Raw genomic sequence first — 19,723 nt, 5'->3', positions numbered from 1 at the left:
TAGGTTCCACAAAATCCATTGTACAAATGAGGAAAAGATAGCTTGATGCTCACAAATATGACAATTCACACTCCAGAATGTGTTAGTATTTCTTTCCAAACTTTGTTAAAAAGGAGAGCCTGTTTTTTTCAGTAGAAAAATTTGAATCTTGGATTTGGAAAGAGAACAGCCCAAGGAAAGCAAAAATGTCACCAGTCGGAATATATAATGGAGTAATGCTGATAAATCAGAGGTGGCGATTGACTTAAATGGATTTTAGAATGACTTTAGCTGTAGCACACTAAAGAACAATTACTGAACTTAATTGATTGAAAATATGCAAATGGTTGCTCGTTGTATTGTGCCATATTGGAAATCTATTGTCACACCAGGATTGGAATTGCACAGTTGTAAATAATTCAGAGCATGGAATTTTGTTCTTCATTCTACTCCTAACTAATTTGTGATAGTTTGTAATAATATGAATAGGTAATGATGAGTAGATGCAAATTAAAATTTGAGATTAAGTATAAAATTATGATTGTTTTAGTTACTGCTAACGGAGCAAGAAAGAGATTTCAAAGTTTCGAATAGCTTACCTGAAACTGTTTAGCTTTCAAGGTTCCATTGATGAGCTAGTAATGCCTGCGTCTAATTTTCGAAAGGTAAAACAAAGTACACTGTACAAAGGCCAGTTGGATTTACAATCAAGCAATTTGTCCTGATTCAACTACCTGAATTGATTATTGGCATGGAGACACAAGAGATTGTAGGTGTTGGTATCTGGAAAATAAATGGTTGGAAGAACTCAGCAAATCAAAAAGCATCTGAGGGGTCATAGAAATGTTTGATGCTTTGGGTTGAGACTCTGCATTGGACTGAGTATATATAGGGGAGATGGACCAGTATGTAGGAATAGTGAGTGGGTATGTTGAGTAGATGGAAGTAACTAGGGAATGGTGGAGGGACAGGAATAGTGAGTGGGTATGTTGAGTAGATGGAAGTAACTAGGGAATGGTGGAGGGACAGGAAAGGTGAACCAAGAGGAAAAAATACTCGTGGATTACTGTGAGTGCTGGACAGACACCATTCGAGAACCCCCTGGATTGCCCTTGCTTTTCTGTAAATGAGGCTTCCCTCTTCTGTCGTTAATGGAGCCCTCTTATACCTCCTATTTTCCACACATCTGCTCCCATTGTGCCCCTCCTCCACAAACACGAAGATCCATAAGGTCTTCATCCAGCAGGTTATCCTTGGTCATTTCTTCCAGCTCCAATAGTATCCCACCACCAGTCACATTTTCCTTTTTCCAACTTTTGACTTTCTGCAGGGATCATTTCTGTGATTCCTTGGTCTGCTTATTCCCCTCCCCTGTCCCCGGTTGCTTGGCATTTTGTCCTGGAAACCATTGGAGATGCAACACTTGTCCCTTCACCTTCTCTAACACCATCCAAGGACTTAAACAGCCCTTTCAGGTGAGCCAGAAATTTGTATGCACCTTTTCCAACCTGATCTATTGAAATCTGTGTTTGCGATATGGCTTCCTCTACATCATTGAGAACTGTCTTCAATGGCTATCTTGAGCTTCTGGCTGTTTGTCATTTCAGACTCCCCTTCTACTCTCGTGCGTCACTTAATGTCCACAATACGCTCTGTGAAATAGGACATTATGCAATTTAGATAGTGGGCGAACATCATATGATCTGGTTACGTTTGCTTCGTCCCATTCTCTGACTGGATAATTGCTCTGCTTCAATTAATCATTAACTCATATTGATTTCAATTTGCAACATAAAAATATGTACACCATAAATGCAGAAATAGCCAATGGATTATCCATTATAACCTGGTGGGACCATGAAACTACATGCAGACATAGGTTATGCGGCACATGACTGTATTCCAATGCGGAAATTTGTTCTTGGCTTTCCGCGCTGCAATGGAAAGACCAAACACAGACACGAGTAGCAATTTGTTACAACTAGGAAAGAGAATCTGCACCACGAGGCTGAGGAACAGCTTCCTCCCACGGGCAGTGAGAATGTGAACGAGAACAGGAACTGCTCCCACTCACCATCTGAGAGTCCTATTCATGAAGCAACATTTATTTATTTGTGGAGATCAATGCTTGTCCTGCACATGTATTGTTTGCCTCTGTGTGTTGTATCTGATTGTATGCGTGTTTTGCACCGAGGACTGGAGAACGCTGTTTTGTTGGGTTGTACTTGTACAATCCTCTAGAGCGCATCGGATGTCCCCCAAAGTTCCTCAACATGATTATCCAACTGCACGAAAACCAACAAGGTCGGGTCAGATATAGCAATGAGCTCTCTGAACCCTTCTCCATTAACAATGGCGTGAAGCAAGGCTGTGTTCTCGCACCAACCCTCTTTTCAATCTTCTTCAGCATGATGCTGAACCAAGCCATGAAAGACCCCAACAATGAAGACGCTGTTTACATCCGGTACCGCACGGATGGCAGTCTCTTCAATCTGAGGCGCCTGCAAGCTCACACCAAGACACAAGAGAAACTTGTCCGTGAACTACTCTTTGCAGATGATGCCGCTTTAGTTGCCCATTCAGAGCCAGCTCTTCAGCGCTTGACGTCCTGCTTTGCGGAAACTGCCAAAATGTTTGGCCTGGAAGTCAGCCTGAAGAAAACTGAGGTCCTCCATCAGCCAGCTCCCCACCATGACTACCAGCCCCACCACATCTCCATCGGGCACACAAAACTCAAAACGGTCAACCAGTTTACCTATCTCGGCTGCACCATTTCATCAGATGCAAGGATCGACAATGAGATAGACAACAGACTCGCCAAGGCAAATAGCGCCTTTGGAAGACTACACAAAAGAGTCTGGAAAAACAACCAACTGAAAAACCTCACAAAGATAAGCGTATACAGAGCCGTTGTCATACCCACACTCCTGTTCGGCTCCGAATCATGGGTCCTCTACCGGCACCACCTACGGCTCCTAGAACGCTTCCACCAGCGTTGTCTCCGCTCCATCCTCAACATCCATTGGAGCGCTCACACCCCTAACGTCGAGGTACTCGAGATGGCAGAGGTCGACAGCATCGAGTCCACGCTGCTGAAGATCCAGCTGCGCTGGATGGGTCACGTCTCCAGAATGGAGGACCATCGCCTTCCCAAGATCGTATTATATGGCGAGCTCTCCACTGGCCACCGTGACAGAGGTGCACCAAAGAAAAGGTACAAGGACTGCCTAAAGAAATCTCTTGGTGCCTGCCACATTGACCACCGCCAGTGGGCTGATAACGCCTCAAACCGTGCATCTTGGCGCCTCACAGTTTGGCGGGCAGCAGCCTCCTTTGAAGAAGACCGCAGAGCCCACCTCACTGACAAAAGGCAAAGGAGGAAAAACCCAACCCCAACCAACCAATTTTCCCTTGCAACCGCTGCAATCGTGTCTGCCTGTCCCGCATCGGACTGGTCAGCCACAAACGAGCCTGCAGCTGACGTGGACTTTTTTACCCCCTCCATAAATCTTCGTCCGCGAAGCCAAGCCAAAGAAGACTTGTACAATCAAATGACAATAAACTTGCCTTCTGCTTTAGAAGCCTACAGTCCAAAGGCCTAATCACTGAATGTTCCTTTCCCACTCCCATCAGTCCATCTAATTTTTCTCTCTCCTTTTTCCATTTCTACCCCCCACCCCGGGCATGTTTATAAGTTATCCTTCCTTACCTGGTTCCATCTAGTCATTGTGCATCTGGGTTTCTTTGGTTCATCTATCCTATCCCCTCCCTCACTTGGTTCCATCTGCCCATGATCCCTCGTATCTATTTCCAACTGTCACCAACCACCTTTTGTTTATCTGTCTCTCTCTCTCTTCCCCCACTCCCCACCCTGCCCCACTGGGTACCATCTGCCTCCATAGATGTTGCTTGACCTGCTGAGTTCTTCCAAGTGTCAGCATGACTGAGGCTGATGTAACTCTTGAGTTCCCCTGAATTCTTTATTGAATTTTATGTCTTCAATGCACTTAGATCTACCAGCACAAAATAAAATGGCAAATTTCTATTGTGGGCACCACCACAATAGAAAATCAACGATTTCCATGCTGGAGCTAGAAATCATTAAAGCTCTGGATTGGTGCAATATAACAGCATGGAGTACCTTGGATGTCCAAAAATATAATTTTTCCATTGGGTTAATTTGCAGAATGTAGTTTGCTCTTCAGTGATATCATCCTTAGCCAAATGGACAAATGCAAAACAATTGATCAGAAGATGAGAGAATATTTCCTATTTACTTTAGCTTCTATTTAACCCCTCTAAAGTGCTGCCCTCGACCCAGCATCTGCAGACTTTCCCTTTCACTTTTTGTTATTCACCTGAATCTGCGACCTCTTTTGGTCAATACCCAAATAATCTGGTTTTCACTCAATCACAGACCATCTTTTTTGCCTGCAACTTAAAATCTTTAAATTTTCTCATGAACAGTCTTTTGATTTCCTTTCTCTGTTTATGCTGCCTGACTATTGAATCATTCCAGCATTGTATTAATCACAATTTGTTTGTTTTGATTTGTTTGAATTGGAGCTTAATTAATGATTTTGAAGTTGTTTGTATAGGTGTATTTTGTTTTATAGCAACTGTCTAACAAACTTTAACAAACAAACGTAAAACAACCTTTGACTAGATACTGAAATATAAAAAGTGTAATGATTTAGATTGGTTATTGAGTGCTACATACTTCAAGTTGTCCATTTATAGTTACATTCACCACTCCTTTCCATTAACACTGCCTCCTCCCAGATTCTACCACTATTTTGTTTTTGTAGTTACACAATTACCATTCTTCATATCTGTCTGGTAAATGTAGTGCAAAACAATATGAACAAACTATTGATTATATTTAAGATAATTAAATTCATGGAGCTAAACAAGATGGAAGCAGGCTCTTCAGGCCAACTTGTCCTTGCCAGCCATATTTCCTATCTGAACTAGTCCCATGTACCAGTGTTGCCCCATATCCCTCTAATCCTATCCATGTACCTGTTTAAATTACTTTTGAATGTCATAATTGTACCTGCCTATACCACCCTCTGGAAGCTCATTCCATTTATGCGCCAGCCTCTAGAAAATGTTGCCCCATTCCCCCCCCACCTTAAATCTATGCTGTCTGGTTTTAGATTTGACTACCTTAGTAGGAGATTGTGACAATTCACCTTAACTATGCCTTCATGATTTTGTTAACTTCTTTGAGGTCATCCTTCAGCCTCCTTTGTTCCAGGCTAAAAAGTTCCAGTCTACCAGTTCCTCCTTATAACTGGAATACTAATACTAGCCTTGTGAATCTTTTTTTACAGTATTTCCAATTGTAGAATGATTAATGTGTAAACTGCATAAAATATTTCAAATAAATCCAGTGATTAAATTGTTTTCTCGCTTTCCCTTGTAGGTGTCTAGCCCCTGCAACTTGTGCAATTGCATTAATTTGAAGATAAATGAAAAATATGAAGTTGCTGCAAAAGGGAAGAATAATGGAAAATCACAAGTCCCAAAAATATTTTTTGGCACGCGCACGCACAAACAGATAACACAAATTACTCATGAACTTCGGCGTACAGCTTATGCAGGTGTTCGGATGAGCATCTTGTCCAGTAGAGATTTCACCTGTGTCCATCCCGAGGTATCTATTAGTTATAGTAGGAATGAAAGATGCAAGGAGCTCCTTGAGGGGAAAAATGTAAGTTTACCCATGGATATCTTCAACTAACCTTCCACCATTCATGAGTTAGATGTAGTTTTAATTCTGTTAGTATTAAAACATGAAAGTTTGCAGACACTTTGATTGAAGTAAAAATACAATGCGGGAGAAATCCAGTAGGCCAATTCCACCATTTTGTTTGGGTGCCTGTCTACATTTTGCACATACCTTTGCTATATGAAGTATGCTGTGTGACTGTCTGAGTTTCTCCAGCATTGTGATTTTACTTAATTTTGTTTGTTATATTTTTGCTTTACTCCATCTACTGCAAGTTTCTTCTGTTGTTTAATATACTTGTAGATGTGTATTGCAGCATCACCAGTTTGTCACCTAATTTTTAAATGCATCTTGTGCAATTTTTGCTATTCCCTTCTGCAAACCTCATTTGAACCAGGATTGATCTCTTGGCTTGATTCGATCAGATGAATGATAGATTTGCCAAGGTTGTGAGATTATAGATTATAATTATGCAGTTTTGTTGCTGTCAGTGATCCATGGTGCTTTGAGGATACCCAGCTTTGACCTGTAAGATCTGCTCTGAATCCATGTCATTTAAAACAATTATAGTATCACAAAAGTTTGGTGGAGGTCAATTCCATTATGGGTGGATTGATATTTGATGGTAGATTGTGAGGCCAAGGTCATACCAGTTTATCCCTGGTGATGGTTCACCTTCTACACCCTGCATATCTAATTGACCAACTATTTGTGACTTGGCTGGTCATTTTTATTGGTGCTATCTATACAGTCATCATGTTGTGGGTTGTAGTTGTATTCTTTGAGAACACTACTTTCCAGGTGTTGTTCAACATGGCAGAGCATTGATTCATCAGCTGAGAGAGAGTGCTAGGTGTTTGTCAGAAGAAGATTTTGACCTGATGCCACAAGACTTTATGGAGTCTTCCAGGGCTACTTCAGACCCTCCCTTCTGGAAGGTCTGGTCTGAGGTGGGACAATATACCCAGGAATTGTGATGAGAAGTGTAGTGTTTTATTTGATGGTGATTCTGCATGATGAACTAAATTTTTAAGAGATTTTAAATTTAGACATACAACATAGCAACAGGCCATATTGGCCTATGAGTCCACGCCACCCACTTTTCACACCCAATTAATCTATACCCCTGGTATGTTTTGAGTGGTGGGAGGAAACCAGAGCCCTCGAGGAAAATTCACCCAAAGACGGAGAGAATGTGCAAATTCCTTACAGCGCAGGATTTGAATCCTGGTCCTGATCACTGGAGCTGTAAAGGTGTTGCACTAACTGCAATGCCAGCAGTTCCGCCATTTAAATTTCACATCTAGCTTTGTGGGATTAAATTTGGTTCTCCATAAATGTGTAGATTTCTGCAGAGCTGTTGTCATACCCACGCTCCTGTTAGGCTCCGAATCATGGGTCCTCTACCGGCATCACCTATGGCTCCTAGAACGCTTCCATCAGCGCTGTCTCCGCTCCATCCTCAACATTCATTAGAATGACTTCATCACCAACATCAAAGTACTCGAGCTGGCAGAGTCTGCAAGCATCGAATCCATGCTGCTGAAGACCCAACTGCGCTGGGTAATAGATCAGTGAGCATTGATTGTGTCTTGTTATTGTTATAAGCAGTATCACTAATTGCAAGAAGTTCAGGCAAAGTATCATTTGGAATTCCTGTGAATAACCATGACTAGAAATTTTATTGAAAAGAAATTGACATTTTATTGTTATTGGACCCTGGACAATTTTATTTTTGAACCGGGGCAGGGTGAGCGAGAGAGGAGCGTGTGCTGCATTGAAGCCCAGAAGTAGCACTCGGAAAACTGACAGCTGCGTGGAAATCTGGGAGAAATGGCAGCTGTCAGAAGTGCAAGAGCCATCCCCTGGAAGCTGTTGGGCTCGCGGAGATTGTACCTGCTGTTGTCAACCTCTTTCCACCAATCGAGAGAGCTGAAGGTACAAGCTGGGGAAGTTGAAGAGCCCAGCACATTGAGTTTTGAACAGGTTGGTTGGGGGGCAGTCATTCAGTCAGATGGTCAGTCTGTGTGTCCTTGTTCACCCAGCAACTTCAGCAAACAAGATGCTGGGTTGGTATGTTCATGGATGCCAGCACTGCCACCTGTGACAGTTGTCTGGCAGTATGCTCACCCAGTAGTTTCAGTGGGAGAAAGGAGACTGAGTTACTTTGTGGGTGCCAGTACTATTTGTCTTGACAGCCGTTTGTGCTGCCCAGATGCCCAGGGTGTGTGTGACTGACTTGGGCTTTGCCATTCCCTTTACTAGAGGACTTTGTGTGATAGGAGTCACTTGACAACTTAAGACCAGGTGTTTCGAGGTGAAGACTTGTGTGACAGAAGATCAGTGGATCCCTAAAGTGGATTCTGAGGCGTGAACCTCATGTAGTGACTGAGTGAAAATTCCCGTGTAAAGAAATCAAAGGTGGTCATTTCCACCTTCGAAACTCAAGAAAGTTGTACGTCTACAGTGATGACGGCCATCTGTCTTCACGTCTAACTAAAAGACCAGTGTGCAACTCAACTAGGAATCCCAAGCCTGGAGACCAGACTCTGTGAGCTGTTCCTTTTTGACTGATGGACTTGACGTGACTGTCTTGAGGTTTTGTTTTGGAGTTTTCGGGCATTTTGAGCTTGGACTGTAATGGTCTGGGGATTTTTTTCTACATACACCTGTTTGTTAATGGAGTTGCCACAAAAGGTGTTAAGTTTACTGAGGTATGTCTATTATTGTTAATAAATTTTGTGTTAAGCTTAACCCATCTGTTTCTGCGTTGCTCCATTGCTGTCGGTGAAGCATAGCAGTATGAATCGATACATTAACTCGATGTTTACGTGTACCTGTAGTAAAAAAGAAAGGAATTACTGAACAGTGGTCCTTGGGGACTGGGTGTAGTAGAAAGGTCTAACCGACCATTTGTCCAAATGAGTTATTGTCAAACGCTGTCAACTATTGTAGCACAAGCCAAGTTACAGTTTACCCTTTAAGAAATCTTGATACCACAGCCCCAGGTGGCAATTAACATGGAGAATACAGTCATTCAATAATTGAGTGGTGATGTAGTTCATGTCAAAATGACAAAACCAGCCTTATGCTTGTTGGGTATAGTTGAGCATTTATTTTACATCTTTTATCGCCTGAAGGAAGATCAAGATTGTAATAATCAGGAATTACTCTCTGTCATCATTGAGCCTCTTTAGAAACATTGTATTATCCTCACAGACGTGAAATGATTCAATAGGTAGGTTAGAGATTGTGAATGGAAGACGTTTAGAGTAATTTAATGTGTGATCATGTGTCTTATGATCTGATGGCTGTTCTCTTGTAATGAATGGTCTTTCAAATTCTGCCATCAGTCTTCAGCATGTGTCAGTATTGAAATGCCCCAGGACCATTCAGAGTCGCATCACTGTCTTTCACGTGCCGTATTAAAAAAAATCAATCTTTAAAAATTATGCGTTGCATACCCCCTCCAGTTCTTGCTTTTTAGTGGTGTGGACTTGTAAAGTTTGAATAAAGCAGTGTTTTGCTGTGATGTTTTAACTATGTAATTTCAAAATGCTAATCTTCAATTTTAGAATTTGATAGCAGTTGTGTAATGTGAGGACTACAAACTGCATCTTTTAATGGAGTGAGATTAATTTATCCAAGACCATTAAATTTGTAATGACAACTTGGCAAGTTGAAAAAAGGGAAATCAATGTGAAACCATTATTTACTCTAATTAATGACAAAAAAGTAAACCCCATTAACGGCAAATGTTTCTTTAACTGAATAAAAAGATGAAATTTGAGATTACTGCCTATGTTGTCGAACTAGTCTGATATAGTTATTTGTCAGAGTACATGCTGTACATAGACATCACATAGTACCCTGAGATTCTTTTTCCTGCAGGTCAGGCAAAATTTCTACTGATCAGTAATATAAACTGTACTCAAAAAAAAAGCTACATGTACCAAGAAATGTCAACAAACTGCAAATACAGAAAAAAATGAATATTCAGTAATAAATAATGTGCAAAGTAAGAGCCCTTGAATGAGCCTCTGGTGAAGTCTGTTGTTTCAGAATTTGATGGTGGAGGGGTAGGAACTGTTACTGAAGCTGGTGATACAAACCCTTTGGCACCCATACCGCTTTCCTGATGGCAATAGGAAGAACAGAGTATATTCTTGGTGATGTGGATCCTTGATTATTGCTGCTGCTCTCTTGACAACAAAGTTCCATATAGATTTTCTCGATGGTGGGGAGAGTTTTGCCTGACGTACTGGAGTGCGTCCACTATTATTTGCAGGGCTTTTTGCTCCAAGGCATTGGTGACTCCACACCACCACACTTTCCACTTTCAGAGTTTGCCAAGGTTTCTGATGACATTACCAAACCTCTGCAAATTCCTGAGGAAGCAGAGGGTCTGCCGTGGTTTCTTCACAATTATATTCGTATGTTGGATCCAGGGAAAGTCTTCTGAGATAGTGATTCCCAGGAACCATAGATCATTACAGCACAAACAAGCCTCTTCAGCCCTTCTAGTCTGTGCCAAACCAATTTTTTTGCCCAATCCACTGACCTCCACCCATTTATAGCCCTCCATACTTCTCCCATCCATGTACCTGTCTAAATTCTTCTTAAATGTTTAAAATTCAGCCCTCATTCACCACTTCAGATGGAATTTGTGACACCACCCTCACCACTCTCTGCATGAATAAAGTTCCCCTTCATGTTCCCACTGAACCTTTTCCCTTTTCACTCTGTCCTCTGGTTTGTATCTCACCTATCCTCAGTGGGGAAAAAAGCCTATCCACATTTACTCTGTCTATTCCCCTCATAATTTTAAATACCTCTATCAAATCTCTCATTCTTCTACACTCCAGGGAAGAAAGTTCAAACCTGTTTAACCTTTCCCTGTAACTTAGTTCCTGAAGACTACACAACCTCCTAGTAAATCTTATCTGCACTCTTTCTATCTTGATATCTTTCTGTAGTTAGGTGAACAAAACTGCACACAATACTCCAAATTTGGCCTCGCCAATGTTTTATACAACCTTATACCATAACATCCCAATTCCTGTACTCAATACTTTGATTTAGGAAGGCCAATATGCCAATCCATCTATCACGCCACTATCAGGGAATTGGGTATCTGTATTTTCAGATCCCTCTTCTACTGCACTTCTCAGTGCCCTATCAGTTACCTTGTATGTCCTTTCTTGGTTTGTCCTTCCAAAATGCAACAGCTCACACTTGTCTCTATTAAATTCCATTTGCCAATTTTCAGCCCATTTTTCCAGCTGATCCAGATCTTTATGCAAGCTTTGCTGTCCACAACACCTCCAATCTTAGTGTCATCTGCAAACTTGCTGATCCAATTTATCACATTATCATCCAGATTATTGATATAGATGACAAACAACAATGATCCCAGCATTGATCACTGAAGCACACCACTCGTAACAAGCCTCCAGTCTGAGAAGAATCATCCACCACTACTCTCTGGCTTCTCCCGTCCAGCCATTGAATCCATTTCACCATGAATACTTAGCATCTGAACCTTCCTGATTAAGCCTCCCAAGCAAGACCTTGTCAAAGGCCTTACTAAAGTCCATGTTGACAACATCCACAGCCTTCATCAACTTTCCTGGTAATCTCCTCTTTAAAAAAAAAACTCTATAATATTGGTTATGCCTGACCTACCAAACACAAAGCTATGTTGGCTATCCCTAATCAGTCCATGGTTATCCAAATAATTGAACACCTTCCAATAATTTACCTACTACTCATGTCAGGCTCATGGGCCTATAATTTCCAGGATTACTTTTGGAGTCTTTTTTTAAACAGAACAATGCAACCTATCCTCCAATCCTCTGGCACCAAACCTGTGGCTAAGGACATTTTAAATATTTTTGCCAAAGCCCCTGCAATTTCTTCACAAGCCTCCCTCAAGGTCCAAGGGAATATCTTGTCAGGCCCTGGGGATTTTTCCACCTTGCACTTTCTCCTCTTTAATCTGTATAAATTCCATGACTTCACTGCTTGTTTTCCTTACTTCCCACAACTCTACATGCTCTTTTCCAGAGTGAATACTGAGGGGAAAAATATAGATTTAAGACCTCTCCCATCTCTTTTGGGTCCATACAAAGCCAACCACTCTGATCTTCAAGGGGACCAGTTTTGTCCTTTACTATCCTTTTGCTCTCAATATACCTGTAGAAACCCTTAAGACTTCACATAGTATGCCAAAGCAACCTCATGTCTTCTTTTAGTCTTCCTGATCTCTGTTACTTGCATGTTTTTGAAAATTTTATTTATCACTTGTATCAAGACCAAACAATTATTCAATTCTATCTAGATAAAACAAGTACTATATCTGCACGTATAAAGGCTAAGACTGAAATGGCTGCTCTTGTTGTATGACAAAAACTGTTTAAGGATAAATGCCTTAGAACAGGGGTGTCAAACTCAAATTCACGGAGGGCCAAAATTAAAAACTTGGACTAAGTCGAGGGCCGAACTAAATATTTATTGAAAATTTTCAACAACATCTGCATGTTTTCTCTTCTTTCAACATATGTAATGTTAAACTTTTTCTTATTAAAATAAATGTTTAATAATAGTTTTGGATAAACTCTTTCCAGAAGCATTAACAAATGAGAAATAAAATATTCAATAAATAATATTTCTCTATAGAGGATTTGTCAAATGTTAAAATAGTCGAATAGTAAAATCTGAGGGCTATTGAGAATGTGGGAGAATAACATGATTCCTGAAACAATAAAATGGGTGACTGATTGTGGGCATGAACTCTAGCAGGGTTATTTGCTATGCCCTTTTTCCATTGGTACAGATATCCTTTGATTGACACACTTTTCAAGTTTGATGCCTAATGAGCTTGTATCCAGGTGCAGGACCATTTTTAACCAGGAATATATTTATCACTGTGACATGAAACTATTGGAAGATCGTTTTATCCTGAGATTAAAGTACATAATCCTTACTCAGGCCTGTGTGCGGGAGGGCGAGGTTTGCGGGCGATCGGGTTGGACAACGACAGTGCGGGGGCATCGGCTCTCGCTGCAGGACGGCATCTCGGCGGATCGGCGGCCCCATCACCGTGAGTCGTGGGTCGGCCTGTGGCAGGGAGGGGGAGTGGGCAACGGTCCTGGCGAGGTCAGGCCCGAGGCCTCCGGTTCCGGGCGTTGGGAAGCGGCCTTGGCTTCCCCTGACACCGGCCAGGCCCCAAAACCAGAGTCCACGGTGAGACCCTGCAACGTAAACAGAGGAGGTGGGGGCGATTAGCGGGCTGACGCCAATGCATTCTGGGATTTGTTGTATTACTGTGCAGGCGCTATACTGGCGCGGCGGCCGGCGGGCCACCTCTAATACATTTTTGAAATGATCTTGCGGGCCAAATATAATTATATCGCGGCCCGCGGGCCAGAGTTTGACATGTGTGACTTAGAAGAACAAGAGGAAGATCAGGAGCAACATCTAAAGGAGGGAAGAGGAGGAAGTTAAGGAGGGAAAACAGAGCAGCTGGAGCTGGAAGCAAACATTGCTGCTACTATGGCCAAAATGAAAGTACTAGGAGCCTCCGGAATCACTGCTTGAAGTAACTTTATCTGAAGTGTCTGATGGCATGGAGTCCCATCTCAAGAAAGGACAACAGGAAAAGAAAACACAATGTTAAAACAGATCCTTTTGTTCCACAGTTACAAGACATGCGTACACATGGACAAATCCTCCCAAAGCATGATGTTACCAATCGACAAAACACCAATAATACCAACCACAGACAGAGCTGTAGCTCGTCCAGTTTGTCTCTTGACCCTCCAGTCAAAAGCATCAAAAATCCAGGTGAACATGCACATGTGACATCTCCAGCTCCATTATCTGCTACAAGCAACGATGAACAGAGCAATCTATTCTCAGCTATGGAAAGGCAAAATGAAATCACTACATCATTAATCCAGCTACAGTGGCTCATTTCCATGCCCAAGAAGGAGATTTAAGTTTTTGATGATGACCTATCTCAGTACCAAGCGCTCATTGAATTCTTTAAACACTGTATTGAAAGAAAGAATAAAAGCCACAGAGATTGTCTCTGTTATCTGGAACATTACATAAAGGGACAACCAAGGGAACTTGTAAGGAGTTCCCTGCATATGGCCTCGGGCAGAGGATTCAGGAAGGCTGTCTTTACGAGAGGAGGATTTTGGCAATGAGCATAAAATTACTACTGCTTCTATGGAGAAGGCTCTTTGATGGTTGTTAGTAAAACTGGATGACACTCCAGCTCGACAGGCATATGCCCTCTCTCTAAGAGGATGTTATAATGCCACGGAAGTTATCAACTATGAACTTGACGTGCCTGTTAATATGCTAGTCATCAAAAGGAAGATGCCCTAGTGGCTGAGGGATGCATGGAGAACTGTGGTCTATGACTTCCAGGCAAAACACAATCAAAGGCAAATGAAGATTGCAATAGATCCAGTATTTGGAGATCTCAAAGACACTCCAACAGTGAGGAAAAATGTAAGGAGGTCCAAGTCACAGCCTCATCCAAGAATATAAGGAAGCATTTTTGCCACCACTGTGACAGTTGCAGATAAGGAAAATGATAAAGGAACGAAGGAAAAGGAGAGTTTGCCTGCTGTGAAGAATTGTTTGTTCTGTGCAGGTGGGCATGCTTTGCAGATGTGTCTATAGTTGGAAGAGGGCATAGAGTGAGAAAATCCCTTTCCTAAAAGGAAAGGGAGTATGTTTTGTCTGGCTGTGTAAATGACACATCAGCGAAAACTGCAGGAAGCGACTGCCGCAACGTGTGTGTTTCAAAGCATCCCAGAACGCTGCATATCCACCAAAGAAAGAAGGAAATGGAAAAGGAGCAAGCAGAAAAAAAAGGAAGCAGTTGAAAACAGTGCTGTAGCCTCTGCTCAGACAAGTAATCTTACTGGGGTCAGTGAGGATAACTGCAAACTCTCAATGGTTTCTGGACAAGTCAAGGCCAGGAAGAGGAATGCAACAGTGCATATGTATGCATTTTTTTACCCAGGTAGCACTGCATCTTTTTGCACAGTGGGGCTAATGAATCAGCTTAATCTTCAGGGAAGAATGTCAAGTATTGAGAACTATGGGTTAAAGGAAGTTTGTTGAAACCAGAATTGTTTCAGGCTTTGGGGTCACTGGACTGGATAGTCTTTTTTTTGATCTTCCAGGCATATACACTCAGAAGATTCTGCTTGTGCACAAAGGAAACATTCCACATCAAAGCAATATCGATAGTTGGTCTCATCTGAGGAATGTTCATATTCCTGAAATTGGCTCAGGTGTACCAAAGGCTCTGGAACCACTAGATGCAATGCAGAGTGTGGGAGACGGACCATGTGCTGTTAAAACCATGCTTGGTTAGATGATTAATGGACCAATATTAGGAGGAAAAAATGATGGTGCTCAGGAGCAGTCAGCGGGATATTAGTTGGAGCTGTGGGAACAACAGTTCAGGGACTGACTTTCCTGAGTTCCTCAGTGATGACTATGAACCTTCAAGCAAAGACGAGCAGTTCTTGGATTTAGTGTCTGTTGTTCAAACGGAAAGAGCAAAAGAAATCAAGAATCTGGATCTGGACTTGGACTGTGACAACCTTCCTGTGGACAGGGTGTTAGATGGACAATGATGTGTTCAGTCTCACGTTTTTAAGTTCAAAAGAATCAAGAAGGGTGATTCTTTCAATTGCCAGTTCGATTATATGATCCCCTAGGAATAATGGGACCAGTAAACCTGTCAAGAAGATCCTGCAAGATTTGTGTAGGAAAAGGATTGGTTGGGATGATACGATACCAGACTCCATTGTACAGGAATGGATGTGTTGGATTCAGGATCTTCATAAGCTAAGAAGACTTCAAGCTTCAAACCCACAAACCTTGGAATGATGACATCTCCTCATTTGCATCATTTTGCTGATTCGTGTGAGGACATTTCAGGAACTGTTAGTTACCTGTTACTGCATGGTGACCATGCTCAAGCTCATTGTGGGTTTGTGATGGGAAAGGCAAGAGGTGGCTTCAGCTACTATCCCTCGAATGGAGTTGATACTGCCACCACAGTGAGCAGGAATGGACACAGTGTGGAGAAAAGAGCTACAAATGAAATTAACAGACTCCATATTTTGGAATACATCAACAATAAGACCACAAAGTTCTGAACGTTTGTGGCCAGCAGAGTTGCTGAAATTGACAAAGTCTCACATGCACTACAGTGGAGATATGTTAACACAGTTAACAATGCAGTAGGAATGGCTTTGCCAGCAGCTCCTGGATTTCCTGGCTGTTTTCGTCAAACCAGTCCTTGTTTTTCCTGGAGGAGAAGCCCAGTACCTCTTCAGTGGATTGCAGTATGGTAGTCTTCAACTGATCCCAGAGGGTTTCAGGGGACGGGTCCGTGAGGCGGGTTGCAACGTCGAGCTTTGCTTTGAGGTTTGCCTGGAAGTTTCCTCTCGCTTCGTCTGACTGCAGTTTTCCAACATTGAACCTCTTTCTGGGGGCTTTATTGTTCCTGGGCTTTGGCTTGAAGTGAAGGTTGAGCTTGCAGCGAACCAGCCGGTGGTCAGTGTGGCATTCCGCGCTAGGCATGACCCTGGTGTGGAGCACATCTTGTTTGTCACTTTCTCGCACCAGGATGTAGTCCAGGAGGTGCCAGTGTTTGGATCGGGGATGCATCCAGGTGGTCTTAAGGCTGTCCCTCTGCTGAAAAAGGGTGTTTGTAATGACAAGCCGCTGTTCTGCGCAGAGCTCCAACAGGAGGCGCCCATTGTCGTTGCACTTGCCGACGCCATGCTTGCCCAGGATTCCTGGCCAGGTTTCTGAGTCTTTGCCGACACGAGCGTTGAAGTCGCCCAGGATGACAACCTTGTCGGCTGTAGGGGTACGTTGGATGAGGTTGCGCAGGTCGGTGTAGAACTTGTTCTTTTCTGCTGGTTCCGCCTGGAGGGTTGGAGCATAGACACTGATGAGGGTGATGTGACGCTTGTTTTGAAGTGGGAGTCGCATGGACATGATTCGGTCCGAGAGGCCTGTCGGAAGGTTTTCGAGTTTGGAGGCAATGAAGCTCTTGACCATGAAGCCTACACCAGATAGGCGTCGTTCATCCGAAGGCTTGCCAGACCAGTAGAGTGTGTAGCCCGCGCCGCGTTCTTGGAGGCTGCCTACATCTGCCAGGCGGACTTCACTGAGAGCGGCTATGTCGATGTCAAGTCTGAGGAGTTCATGTGCAATGAGGGCAGACCGACGTTCAGGTCGAGGTACTCGAGATGGCAGAGGTCGACAGCATCGAGTCCACGCTGCTGAAGATCCAGCTGCGCTGGATGGGTCACGTCTTCAGAATGGAGAACCATCGCCTTCCCAAGATCGTATTATATGGCGAGCTCTCCACTGGCCACCGTGACAGAGGTGCACCAAAGAAAAGGTACAAGGACTGCCTAAAGAAATCTCTTGGTGCCTGCCACATTGACCACCGCCAGTGGGCTGATAACGCCTCAAACCGTGCATCTTGGCGCCTCACAGTTTGGCGGGCAGCAGCCTCCTTTGAAGAAGACCGCAGAGCCCACCTCACTGACAAAAGGCAAAGGAGGAAAAACCCAACACCCAACCCCAACCAACCAATTTTCCCTTGCAACCGCTGCAATCGTGTCTGCCTGTCCCGCATCGGACTGGTCAGCCACAAACGAGCCTGCAGCTGACGTGGACTTTTTACCCCCTCCATAAATCTTCGTCCGCGAAGCCAAGCCAAAGTAAGGAATGGCTTGAAAGTTGAATTTTTTCTGAAGAAAATAATATGGGAGATGCGCCTCAGTTGTTTCTTTGGCTTCAGGAAGAGTGGCCTTAAAATCCTGATGGATTGGGAAGAATCTCACTAAAGGACACTGTTAGCTGTTAATGCTACTCATAACACATGAAAAAGTGGGTCCAATAACCCGTTTAATTCATTACTTCTCATCCTGGATTAATTTGAAAAGGGCAGTGGTATGGATGCTCATACTTAAAAGGACTGTTTCTGTGACGTAGCAGAAAGAGGAAACAAACAACCATTGTTCTTGCTCAGCTTCATCCAGATCCATCAGAGATATCTGCAAGAAAAGGATACAGAAAATCTTGAGACTCAGGAAAACAGTGGTCTCACAGTTGAACTGGTCAATGCTGAAATGGAGATAATCTGCTTTTTCCAGAAGAAGAGATTTGCAGATGAAATCTCAAGTCTGAGAAAAGGAATGAAGGTTAGGAGGACTAGCCTTTTCGTAAACTAAACCCCATTCTGGAAAATAATGTATTAAGAGTTGGTGGGCGACTTAGCAGAGCAGGAATGCCAGAAGAGAGGAAACATCCTGTCATACTGGCCAAAGATTTTCACATTTCTGATCTAATTCTTCGGCATGTTCATGAAGAGGAGGGTCATGATGTTTGCAACCATATGTTATCCAGACTACGCAAGTGAAAGAACCACGATCTGTCAATGCCCCAATTTTGTGGGAGCTCAGGGCTAGTTGAGGGAGGCAATTAAAAGCTGGAATCAGGGTCAAATCCATAATACACTGCTCTAGAAAGTAATCAATTGAATCTTCCATCCCCCTGCTGGCTCACACCATGGAGGTGTATGGGAGAAGATTAATTAGATCAGTGCAAAAGGTTCTCACTTCTACCCTAAATGTGCAAAGTCTTTACGAGGAGGATCTCCACATGTTTTATGTGAAGCTGAGGCTATCCTCAATAGTCATCCAATCACAAGGCTTCTTCAGATGCAAATGACCTTGAAGCACTTGCCCCGAACCATCTTCTGCTCCTTAAGACTATGCCACCAGGGCAGTTTCAAAAGACACGCACATAATATTAATAGTTAATAATAAAAGGTTTTTTTTTAAAATGCCATAGTCTTGGTGATTTTCTGTTGCTCCTGGCTTATGTTGTAACAGGGTCAAGACCAAAACTGGCTTTCTGAACAGACCCATCAACAAATTCTGCCTTCTACAGGAGACAGAGGAACTTTGACAAGCCCAAAACCAGCTTTATGAGCACCTTGCCCATTGCCCATTAAACAGATTTTACTGGTCCAGAGTGGATGGTAAAGATAACTCTTTTACAAGGCTATATGCCAGCAACCTTTGGCTTTAGAAAGAAAGATCTACATAATACTGAAATGTACTGTTTGATTGTTATTTATTGTGTAATTATTATTTGAGACCTAATAATTAGGGGCCAATATTGTAGGAGCCAAAAATGCATTGTTTGTAGTCAATGGTTTGGCTGCGGCCATCGGTGGCATTCTAGGGTCTGGAGGCATGCGTTCTGTCACTGCTGGTGTGCATGTGCTATTCACTGCGGGTTTTGCGGGAGTAGGATTTTAGTTAGCCTAGTACGGCGGGACAGACGGTGGGTGAGAAGGGCTCTGATATTTTCTGTTGACCTTTACAGTTAGCACGGTGCTGTTACTGTTAGTCACGTTAGCAAGGATGTTATCGTTGCCAAGTTCATAGATGTAATCGCATTACAATGATGGTTGCCACATTGAGTCCTTTTGTGTTTTGCTAATAAACAGTTTAAAACACACCTGGATTTCGTTATGAATTTATTTGAATGTGTCAATAGTAAAGATCCCACTTAGCCTCTGAGCAGCTTTTTTAATGGATCGTAGTCGCTACAATATTGACAAATCATCTTTCTCATTTAGGATATTCCTTGGTGCAGATTATTTGGTATTCTTGCCTTCACCACAACTGTGAATTCTTCGAAAAGTAATTGAATGTGAAAGGCTTGAGGATGCTTAGATAGTGTGGAAGTTTAAAGCCATACAAATAACAGGGTAAATGAAAATGTGCATAGAAATTACAGGGTAGATTAAAATGTGCATAGGGTGGCGTGGTTAGTGCAACGCTGTTACAGTGCCAGCGATTGGGACCGGGGTTTGAATCCTGTATTGTCTATAAGGAATTGGTCCTTACTCTTTGTGTCTGCTTGGGCTTTCCCCGTGGG

The 19,723-nt window shown here is 42.8% G+C and overlaps 1 protein-coding gene across 5 annotated transcripts in view; it reads left to right on the top strand.

The window, feature by feature from the left end:
- The window catches only part of brip1 (BRCA1 interacting helicase 1), a 342,881-nt gene that overhangs the window by 29,363 nt on the left and 293,795 nt on the right, over positions 1-19,723 (top strand). For all 5 annotated transcript variants that reach the window (XM_069911456.1, XM_069911452.1, XM_069911453.1 and 2 more), the window contains exon 8: positions 5,408-5,695. In XM_069911456.1, coding sequence (XP_069767557.1) covers positions 5,408-5,695 — 288 coding nt within the window. The remainder of the gene's footprint in view (positions 1-5,407; positions 5,696-19,723) is intronic.

Source organism: Narcine bancroftii, chromosome 14 (genome assembly GCF_036971445.1).
Source record: "Narcine bancroftii isolate sNarBan1 chromosome 14, sNarBan1.hap1, whole genome shotgun sequence".
Taxonomy (NCBI): domain Eukaryota; kingdom Metazoa; phylum Chordata; class Chondrichthyes; order Torpediniformes; family Narcinidae; genus Narcine; species Narcine bancroftii.
This window is presented reverse-complemented; position numbering and strand designations above follow the sequence as displayed.